We start from the raw sequence: 11,654 nt of genomic DNA, 5'->3' as shown, positions 1-11,654 counted from the left end.
GCTGTAGAAACTCTGCCAAATCAGATTGGAGCTTGGTGTAGCCATCTGGTTTCACCAGTCCTCAGTCAAATCATCCAACCCATGCTAGCATGGAAAGCTGACATTAAACGATGATGATGATTATGCAAATAGTAAAAAAAGAAATTCGAGTATAACAGATATAACAAGTAAAAGAAACTTTACCCCAAAATAAAGAATTCATGGCGTAAACAGCAACTAAATTCAGCTTAGCTTGTTCCAAAGGAGTGAACTGAAAAACACAAAGAGGTGAATGAAGTCCTTAGCATATTTTCCAGTAAATAATATTAAATCTTCTTATCATCAAAATCTGGAGGTAAAAGAACTGAAGTATGCACCACTACCACTACCTGCTTACATACAAAATCCGAATTAGCTAAATTGTAGCTTATTTAGATCTTGCTGTAAGCTATTATGCAGTATGATCACTGCTGACCATAAGAACAACATATTCTCTTCAGTGGTACCAACTTACAAGAGGAACTGGGCCAACAAGAATTAAGTGTCCTAGCCAGAGAATTAAATGTCCTTTGCAGTGAGGAATAACATTAGCTCAATGTTTAATAACATTTTAATCATCTTGGCTAGTGTGGGTGACAACTCCAAATATGTTTCTTATTTCTTTATTGCCTACAAGGGGCTAAACATAGAGGGGACAAACAAAGACAGACAAAGGGATTAAGTTGATTACATTGACCTCAGTGCATAACTGTTGCTTAATTTATCAACCCCGAAAGGATGAAAGGCAAAGTCAACCTAGGCAGAATTTGAACTCAGAACGTAACGGCAGACGAAATTCCGCTAAGCATTTCACCCGGCATGCTAACGATTCTGCCAGCTCACCGCCTATATGTTTCTGCCTCATTAGAACTCCTCAGCAAAGCATAGACTTCACTGGAGTCAACAAAGAAATCATGAGAGAATCACTATTAGATGTATGACACTGTACATGAATGGAAGTGAAAAATTAGTATATTTTTTTTTAATAAATCAGAAATGAATTACTCAGCAATATCATTCATACTTCCGATATTGTCTCCTCCTCTACATCCCATCCAAGTCAACCTTGTCTGAGTTAACAAAAAAATAATCCTGCCAAAGTTAATTTTGCCACCGTTACCATCGTCAGCTTCCTGGCACGTGAAAAGACATTCGAGCGAGATCGTTGCCAGTACCGCTGGACTGGTTCCTGTGCAGGTGGCACGTAAAATACACCATTTCGAGCGTGGCTGTTGCCAGTACTGCCTGACTGGCCTTCGTGCCGGTGGCATGTAAAAGCACCCACTACACTCTCAGAGTGGTTGGCGTTAGGAAGGGCATCCAGCTGTAGAAACTCTGCCAGATCAGATTGGAGCCTGGTGCAGCCATCTGGTCCACCAGTCCTCAGTCAAATCATCCAACCCATGCTAGCATGGAAAACGGACGTTAAACGATGATGATGATGATGTCTTTCATCCCTCTGGAGTGAAACAATAATAAAACATTAATCAAGTACTGTGGTCATTTTGATGAACTAGCCCAGTCCCATGAAAACTTTCAGCCCTGTGTCTAAATCAAAAACAATTATTATTATTGCAACTAAGGCAGTGAGCTGGCAGAATCATCAGCATACTGCACAAAATGCTTTGTGGCATTTTATTCATCTTTATGTTTTGGGTTCAAATTCAGCCAAGGCCAACTTTGCCTTTCATCCTTTCAGGGTTGATAAAATAAGTACCAGTTATGTACTAGGGTCAATGTAATCAACTTACCCCTCCCACTAAACTTACTGGACTTGAGCCAAAATTTAAAACAATTATTATCATTATTATTCCCTACATAAGGCAGCGAGCTGGCAGAAACGTTAGCATGCCGAGCAAAATGTTAAGCAGTATTTTGTCTGTCTTAACGTTCTGAGTTCAAATTCCGCTGAGGTCGACTTTGCCTTTCATCCTTTCGGGGTCGATAAATTAAGTACCAGTTGCGTACTGGCGTCGATCTAATCGACTGGGCCCCCTCTCCAAAACTTTCGGGCCTTGTGCCTAAAGTAAAAAAAAAAGTTATTATTCCCTGGTTGTTGTTTAGAACCAGGTTAGCTCTGTTCATGCAAATATCTACAATGGAAAATGGTGATAAAAAAGATTATGGAGACAGATATATATCAATTTTGCTAAATATTAGTGTATATGTGTGTGTGTGAAAAGTTCCTGGTTTTAAGGGTGTCACGGAAGGCCCAACCTTAAGAGTCTTTTACAAGGCTTACAAAACCTGAAGGACTACTGCAATAAGTACGTAAATCTGATAGAGGAATACGTTGAATAAAATCATAATTAACTGATCCCTTTGTATTTTCTTTTAACCAAAGTCAGGAACTTTTCAGCACCCCTTCGCGTGTGTGTGTGTGTGCACATATGCTCACTGATGTTTTCATTACTTTAGTATATGCACAGGAAAGACCAATTTATTAAAGATATCTCAATGTTTTGAGGAATTGTGGAGTTTAATTTTGGCGTCTGATTAAAACGAAAGTAAAATTTTGAACATAGAATATTAAAAAAACCAAAACTGAAACAATGAAACGTACACTTGAATCGTTATCGCATATTTTCATTTGAAGATATTTAATACGAATAATTTCCAGTACAGGTAAAATTTACAGAAACGATATATTTTCTTGTTGCGCAACGTACATAATGACACTAAGAACATTTCATTTGCGTTTACGATTTCCATTTTTTTTTTTTTTTTTTTTGTTTCCGTCTTCAGATTTTTTATTTAACCGCACCTTAAACATATGGCTCAATCAATTAGGTAGAAGTAAACATTAACCAATTGTTGCTTATATTTTTTCTGTTAATCATTAATAAGTTTGTCATTTTATTTTACCAACCACAGGATCGATTTCTATAGTGAAAAAAAAAAAATAATAATCCATTAAATCGACCCCCAGTATTTATTATATCGACTAAAAATGGATGAAAGAAGACAAGATTCAACAACGAATTTTGGCTGCTATATAAGTTCCTGCAACATTTAAGTTGATATTTTTACGTATGATTCCTGTGTTAATTTAAACCAAGCTACGGAATTCTGCAGTTTCTTTCGCCTTGCTCATTTGAATCAACGATAAACTAAATCGCTAAAAATTCTTGAAGCAACGTGACAGGGGTTTATGTTATTCTTACTGATGTTAATTTCAGAAATATATAAAAGAAAAACAAAGACGAGCATATATGTACCTCTGACTGTATTTCTATCTGTGATTTTGAAAGCATAGGGGTAAAAGATTCTTCTAAATTCGTTAAAGAACGATCCAAATCAGCTAATTTTTCTTTCAGATTCTGGGGAATGTCTTTCATGTTGGTCGCCATAGCTGTGTAGGAACGGTGATAAATTGCAGTTGTCCCGCTCTCAACAAACAACGCTAAGGGACGTTACTCCTCATTTTGAGCGCTTTTAGAGTCTCCTATTAAGAATAATTCGTGGTTACTTTAGACTATTCAAAAGTAGAATTAAATGATTCGCTGAAGAAAAGGAGGCGTTATCTAATGGTACAATCAAAAAGGTTATTGTTGAAAATGTTACAGGCGTTTCTTCTTCTTCACAACAAGATAATTTATTCCACTTTTTAACTATTTATACTTACTTATATACCGACACTAGCCAGAAATATTTTTATCACATCCTTATTTATATTTTCTTTTTACTTTAGACACTTGGCTACCAAAATGGAGCTTAAAATTTTATTTTATATACACACATACTTGTGAAACATGTGAAGGAGACAAGAAACAGAAATGTTTCTAAAATATTTTTTCCTGAACAAAAAGCCATAAATTATATGAACCTCATTCAAAAGTTTTAATTTATTCCCTAAAGATTTCTGACATCGGCTTAACGACCTAAATGATGTTATTAAGCAGACCTTTGATTAAAGACGTATTTGTGTCTGTCTAGGACACATTTGTGTCTGTCTAGGACTACATTATAGAGTCGTTTTTAAAGATTGTAGGGTTGCGATTTGAAAGAATTTGGCTGTTATTTTTAACAAAGCGATCATATAGAGATTTTCTTGTTGGATTGCTCGGAAGGGCGTAAATGAGTTGAGAAAGTTAATTGAATTGAATTGACCTTCAGTATATGACTGGTACTTATTTCCTAAAGGATAAAAGGCTGAGTTAACTCTGTTGGGGTTCATCATCATCATCATCGTCGTTTAACGTCCGCTTTCCATGCTAGCATGGGTTGGACAATTTGACTGAGGACTGGTGGACCAGATGGCTACACCAGGCTCCAATCTGATCTGACAGAGTTTCTACAGTTGGATGCCCTTCCTAACGCCAACCACGCTGAGAGTGTAGTGGGTGCTTTTATGTGTCACCGACACGAGGGCCAGTCAGACGGGTACTGGCGACGGCCGAAAATAAAGAAAGTATGAATCTAAGTTTCAAAATTTGGCACAAGGCCAGCAAATTTGGAGGGGGGCTAAGTCGATTAAATTGACCAGTACTCAACTGGTACTAATTTTATCGACCCCCAAAAAACATGAAAGGTAAAGTCAACCCTAACAGCATATGAACCCAGAATGTAAAAACAGGCGAAATGCCGTTAAGCATTTTGCACAGCATGTTTAAGAGTCTGCTAGCTCACTGCCTTTGTATGAATCTACATATTGCAAGGAAGTTAGATTGTCAGAATGCTATATCTATCATTCTATGGATTTCTCAATTTCTTATTTTAACACAAGGCTACCAATTCAAAGGACTGAATCTACATTTGATTGAATTAATTTTCCAAGGTGTTGCTGGCATCTATTTTATCACCCTTAGAGATAAAAGACAAAGGTAGCACCATTAGAATTTGAAAATAAAATTTAATTGAACTAAATACTGCAAAATATCTAGTCCATCCTTCTACACATCTCATTCCTTTTCTCTATTTGTCATCAGACATATAAGCATATATATTATTTCCTACATCCAAACATTAGAATAACTCTACGAGATATGGAGCTATATGTTAGTGTAAACACATAGTTAATAGACTTTCTATATGAAAACAAAATGAAGTCCCCTTTGAAGGCTTAACCTTTCAGCATTCAGATCGCTCTATCAAATGTAATGCTTATTTATTCACATTATTTTGAATTAGTCATGCATTATCTTGTAGGTTTGAAATTTCAGTGATATAGATTGTTTATTTTTAAGATGACATTGTAGAGTAGATGTGAGAGGCCAGTTTGAAGAATATTTGGGCCAGTTTAAATGCTGAAGGGTTAAACTTAATTTTGCCGAGCTGGCAAAATCATTAGCACGCCGGGCGAAATGCTGAGCGATATTTCGTCTGCTGCTACGTTGTGAGTTCAAATTCAACTGAGGTCGACTTTGCCCTTCATCCTTTCGGGATCAATTAAATAAGTACCAGTTACATGCTGAGGTTGATGCGATCGATTTAATCCCCTCCCCCAACCTACCCTTGTGGCAAAAATTAAGAAGCTTGCTCCCCAACTATGTGGTTTCTTGTTCAATCCCACTGCATGGCACCTTAAGCATGTATTTTCTGCTGTAGCATTGGGTCAACCAAAGCCTTAGGAGCAGATCTGGTAGACAAAACTAAAGTTCATCATAATTCTGTGTGTGTGTGTGTGTGTGTGTATACACGTCCCTTTGCCTTGACATCACACAATAGTTGTAAGCAAGCATCGCCATCATCCAAGCTGTTGTATGATGGTGATGCTCAGCTGTTTACACCTTTCTTTTAAACAGGTTAGACATGCAACAAAAGAAAATCTGCTTCAATATATTCTGTCCACCCCATGCAAACATGGAAAAGTGGACATTAAAATGATGAAAGGATGGTGATGAAGAAGATACAGAAGTGTTTTCTGTTAATAAAAGCAGATGGAGCAGAGGGTTTACCTAAGTTCAGACTTCCTTAAATGCAACCCTATTTGTGTCAAACAAACTGATAACTGTACATATAAATTCACTTCTCCACTCCATTGCACTTCAGCTATCCTCACCATCATCAAACCCCCACAGCTAACAGCAGAAGAAAGTAGTAACTTATGTATTCTATGCAGTTCCACTCAACCCATCACCAGAATCTAAGCAGAAAGAAACATCAACAATAGTGGACTAACAGTAGATCAATCATGAATTCTAGCAGCCCTTTCTTTGGCTCTGGGAAGAATCATGGCCTAGTGGTTAAGTAACTGGGCTCTAGAGCAAAAACTCATGAATTCAATTCAGTTTGAGACACATAATGTCCTCAGGCAAGGCATTTTATTTCACACAGCTCCAACATCATTTACAAATCAATGATGTGACACAAAAACCTTCATGTACGAAAAAGGATATATTCAGTAATGGACTGTTATATCCTGTCTTCGCCCTTTTACTTTGGCCCCAGTTTCTCTATGACAAACAACTATGTGGTTGACGATAGGGCTAGTGTTTATGTCAGTTATATCCAATTAATAAATTGTATGTCTCTCTCTCATTTTTTCTATCTGTACGTGTATATTTGTGTGCAAGTGTGTTTATGTGTCCAAAAAGTACTGTTACAAGCCGAATGTCAAGTCAACCGGGTGAAATTATCAGCATCCAACCATGTCCAATTGTATCATTCCACAAAAAAAAAAAAAGCAACCAAACAGTGTGTTCAATAAGACCCATTTAGGTCATGAAAATTAGGAAAAACAGAGATATATTATAAAGGTATATTCTATCCACAGGCCGAATGACATCATTGTTTAACGTGTACCTTGCATGCTGACATGGGTTGGACGGTTTGGCGGGAGCTGGCCAGGAAGAAGCCTGCACCATACTTCTGTGCGTTTTGACAGGATTTTTACAGCTTTTTTTTTTTACCACCAACCACCCTGTAGAGTGGGCTAAGTGCCTTTTATGTGGCACCAGCACAGGTGGTCAATTTTTGACATGGTTTTTACAGCTGGAAGCCCTTCCAAATGCCAATCACTTTACAGTGGACTGGATGCTTTTAACGTGGCACCAAAAAAAATAATAAAACATCTATATCAATATTTTCTTCTCTGATGGCACCGAGTCCCATAATTAACTAGGACACAACTGAAGGCCTTACCCTCATCTAACAGCAACTCAACCTAAGCCATCATACGGGTTGCCACTGCCACCTGACCCTTCAGTGCCTTTAGCAGAGTCCAGCCAGGGCTCACTTAGCAGCATTATAGGCATGCGAGTAAATCAATACCCCGGAGCCTATAGTATTTATTAACAGCAAGCCACAGCATATCTAGATCAGAATTAGGCACCTAGACCCCCTGCTCCCACCCCAGCAACTGTCTAGTGTGACCTCCAATAAGATGGTGCTGAATCCAGTCTGTTGTAAATATGTTGGACCAAATCTCCAGCCTAAGGTTAACTCGAGATACTGACTGTTTTTTAGCTCCTGTATCTTATTAGTCAGGTGGAGGCACAATGGCTCAGTGGTTAGAGCAGCGGACTCATGGTCATAGGATCGTGGTTTCGATTCCCAGACCGGGTGTTGTGAGTGTTTATTGAGCGAAAACACCTAAAGCTCCACGAGGCTCCGGCAGGGGATGGTGGCGAACCCTGCTGTACTCTTTCACCACAACTTTCTCTCACTCTTACTTCCTGTTTCTGTTGTGCCTGTATTTCAAAGGGTCAGCCTTGTCACACTGTGTCACGCTGAATATCCCCGAGAACTACGTTAAGGGTACACGTGTCTGTGGAGTGCTCAGCCACTTGCACGTTAATTTCACGTGCAGGCTGTTCCGTTGATCGGATCAACTGGAACCCTCGACGTCGTAAGCGACGGAGTGCCAACAACAACAACAACAACAACAAAAACAGCGTATCGGAAAGTATTACATCATGGGCACTGCCTTTCCTCTTCTGATTAATCCTTTTGCCTGTCCTGTGTATCACATGTGACAAAGAGGACATTTCTCTGGCGTCCATGCATCATATATGATAGACATTACCAATTTTTTTTAACCACCAGAATAACTTGGAACTTATGAAAGGAAAGCTTTATATTACTCAGGATACTGGCTTTCATGTCGGTGGCACGTAAAAGCACTCACTACACTCTCAGAGTGGTTGGCGTTAGGAAGGGCATCCAGCTGTAGAAACTCTGCCAAATCAGATTGGAGCCTGGTGTAGCCATCTGGTTCATCAGTCTTCAGTCAAATCGTCCAACCCATGCTAGCATGAAAAGTGGACATTAAATGATGATGATGATGTATGAAACCATGGCTAACTAAAAGTTTGAAACGAGAATGTGCACTTACACAACTTTATGAAGATGTTTTGGACAAGCAAACGGTTAAGCTATAATTGTTTTTTTAAAATGCCTTTTATCTTTTTACTTGTTTCAGTCATTAGACTGCAGCCATGCTGGGGCACATCATCATCATCATCATCATCGTCGTTTAATGTCCACTTTCCATGCTAGCATGGGTTTGACGATTTGACTGAGGACTGGCGAACCAGATGGCTACACCAAGCTCCAATCTGATTTGGCAGAGTTTCTACAGCTGGATGCCCTTCCTAACGCCAACCACTCCAAGAGTGTAGTGGGTGCTTTTATGTGCCACCGGCACGAAGGCCAGTCAGGCGGTACTGGCAACGGCCACGCTCGAAATGGTGTATTTTACGTGCCACCTGCACAGGAGCCAGTCCGGCGGTACTGGAAACGATCTCACTCGAATGCCATTTCATGTGCCAGGAAGGCGACGTTGGTAGCGATCACGCTGGTGCTATTTACATGCCACCGACATGGAAGCCGAACAGCTACTCTGTCAACGATCACGCTCGGACGGTGCTCTTAGTGCTCCACTGGTACCACCTTGAATATTTAGATCAGAAACATAAAAAACAAAAAACTCCCTGAAGGCAGCCAGTTTTGATTTTATTTCTATAAACAAGAGTTTCTATCTATTTTCTTTATTAACTATACATGTTATTTAAAATAATAACTCAGTCAGACCATGTCTATATATAACCATGGTCTTACTAGATGGAGTCTGCACATGTAGGAAGAAGTGGTGTGAGAAATTTGGAAACACAAGCTGTTCCAGAAGTTCCCATAAATGTCATTTATATCCAAAAATAAAATAAAAATAAAAAATGCAAATAAATAAATACAATTGTAGAAGAAAATAGAATTGTGTGAAAATTTATTGAGTAGCTTTAGATTTTCCTTTAGCTGATTTTTTGTCTCGTTTCTTCAAACCATCCATGTTGCCTTTCAAAACATTGATATATGCCTGGAAAAAGAAAAGCATGAAAATATTAATTTTGGAACAAACGCAGGGGAGAAAATTAACAGTGAATATATTAACAGACAAACACTGATGTGTATGATATCAGAAACAGATTATGTAATGGATATTAATCTGGTAAAAAAAAAAAATGACAGAATACAGAGAGCCAATTTTAACCCTTTTGATACACTTCACTTGGGATTACTCCTAAAAGCTTCAATTTTAACCCTTTCAATTCCCAACCCACTAGAGAGTGCTCTTAAAAACTTCATCTTGAAGTCAGCATGGTTTCTACAGCTGGATGTCTTTTCTAATGCCAACAACTTTACAGAGTGTTGGATGCTTTTACATGGGACCACATGAGCACTGGCACAAGATACTTGCAGCTCAATCCTTCTACCAGGGGGAGCAGCCTTAACACTTCTGCTGTTGAGTACAGGCCTTCTTGAGTACTGCAAGATGCCAGGCATCTCAGTCTTCTGTTATTTCGTCTGAAAGGTTCAGTGTCCTGAGGTCGTCCTTCAGTATTTCATATTATGTCTTCCTGAGAAATCTCTTCTTTAATCATGTGTTCATGTTATGAGATGTTTTAAGCCCTTATAAAATATGCAATATATCAAGGAGAGTATTGTAGTTCGCTTGAAGCATTGTGTATTGTTTGTAAAGAATAAAAAGTTTAGAATGGTACAACAATGCACTATAAAACAAAAAATGGACTATATACCTGTTAAAACCATTGGAAAAGTTTATAGCAGAGGCTCCAGCTAAGAAGATCTGAAGAAGGAATTGTAATTCCAAAATATCATCGGACTATAGATAACCAAATTACAACAGGTATATAGTCCATTTTTTGTATTATAGTGCATTGTTGTACCATTCTAAACTTTTTATTCTTTGTAATATATCAACATTGCTAAGACCAAAGTGATCCACCCAATCACTCCCACTCTCTCTTCTAAAATGCGAGTTGTCATGCAGCTCCTCTGTAGCAAGAAACCAGTTCTATTCTGGCCCTTGTGTCTCATGCTTTACATTTCTATACTCCTTCAGAGTCCTTAGTCTTGCTAGCTCCAAGGCAACCTTTCTAGAACTGGTGGCATGAAAAAAAAGCACTCAGCCATAGAAATTGCAGCAAAGCAGACACTGGAGCACAACGCAGTCCTTGGGCCCATCATACGGTTCAACCCATCCAGACATGGGACATGGGTGTTTAAATGATGATGGATGTGCTACAAAATGGAGAATCTCAGTTAATCAAAGGTTATCAATTCACTGTATTATGCACATGTGACGTGCTTCTTTTATCTTTTACTTCTTTCAGTTATTAGATTGCAGCCATGCTGGGGCACCGCCTTGAAGAATTTTTAGTTGAACAAATCAACCCCAGTACTTGTGTTTTTTTCAAGCCTGGTACTTAATTTATCAGTCACTTTTGCTGAACTACTAAGTTACGGAGACATAAGCACAGCAACAACAGTTGTCAAGCAGTGGTGAGGGACACAGACAGACACACACCCACACATACACATATAATATAAATAATATATATATATACATGCATATATACATACATGTATGTACATACTTACATATAAATGTATATATACATGCACATATGGGTACAGGACGTAAAAAAAAACATGAACAAAATGAGAAACGAGAACATAATAAACAAAAACATGGAAAAGAAACTTTTTTCAAAAAAAAGAAACAAATAGAGAAATGAGACAACATAAAGAACATTCCCTTCATCAGTTGTCCCGTTTTATCTACTCCGCGTTTCAAATATATACAAGGTCTTCTTTCAGTTTGCATCTACCAAATCTACTCACAAGGTTTGGGTCAGCCTAAGGCTATATTAGCAGATATTTGTCCAAGGTGCCACACAACGGGACTGAACCCAGAACCTTGTGGTTGGGAAGCAAACTTCTTACCACACAGCCACACCTGCATCTGTGTAAGTAGTTAAGACAAAAAGCTACTCACCATCTGGAATTTATTTACATCCTTTTGATTTACCTGAAAAAAAGCAAAATGAAGATGATAGTTAAAAGACGTGGTATTGAATATATGGATTCAACCAATAGTCTCTCTCTCTCTCTCTCTCTCAATAAAGTCTTTCAATGCTAATCATCATCATCATCATCATCGTTTAACGTCCGCTTTCCATGCTAGCATGGGTTGGACGATTTGACTGAGGACTGGTGAAACCGGATGGCAACACCAGGCTCCAGTCTGATTTGGCAGAGTTTCTACAGCTGGATGCCCTTCCTAACGCCAACCACTCAGAGAGTGTAGTGGGTGCTTTTACGTGTCACCCGCACGAAAACGGCCACGCTCGAAATGGTGTCTTTTATGTGCCACCCGCACAAGCCAGTCGAGGGGC

At 38.7% G+C, this 11,654-nt stretch overlaps 2 protein-coding genes across 2 annotated transcripts in view; both read right to left on the bottom strand.

The window, feature by feature from the left end:
- LOC106883836 (nuclear nucleic acid-binding protein C1D) overlaps window positions 1–3,431 on the bottom strand; it is a 10,915-nt gene extending 7,484 nt beyond the window's left edge. The window contains exons 1-2 of the mRNA XM_014934975.2: window positions 3,237–3,431; window positions 184–250 (exon numbers count right to left, since the gene is read on the bottom strand). Coding sequence (XP_014790461.1) covers window positions 184–250; window positions 3,237–3,368 — 199 coding nt within the window. The 5' untranslated portion in view covers window positions 3,369–3,431. The remainder of the gene's footprint in view (window positions 1–183; window positions 251–3,236) is intronic.
- Window positions 3,432–8,892: 5,461 nt separating this feature from the next.
- Window positions 8,893–11,654, bottom strand: part of LOC106883838 (signal recognition particle 14 kDa protein) — a 13,370-nt gene continuing 10,608 nt past the window's right edge. The window contains exons 4-5 of the mRNA XM_014934977.2: window positions 11,255–11,287; window positions 8,893–9,271 (exon numbers count right to left, since the gene is read on the bottom strand). Of these exons, the coding sequence (XP_014790463.1) occupies window positions 9,182–9,271; window positions 11,255–11,287 (123 nt within the window). The 3' untranslated portion in view covers window positions 8,893–9,181. The remainder of the gene's footprint in view (window positions 9,272–11,254; window positions 11,288–11,654) is intronic.

The sequence above is a fragment of the Octopus bimaculoides genome, chromosome 11 (assembly GCF_001194135.2).
Source record: "Octopus bimaculoides isolate UCB-OBI-ISO-001 chromosome 11, ASM119413v2, whole genome shotgun sequence".
Taxonomy (NCBI): domain Eukaryota; kingdom Metazoa; phylum Mollusca; class Cephalopoda; order Octopoda; family Octopodidae; genus Octopus; species Octopus bimaculoides.
This window is presented reverse-complemented; position numbering and strand designations above follow the sequence as displayed.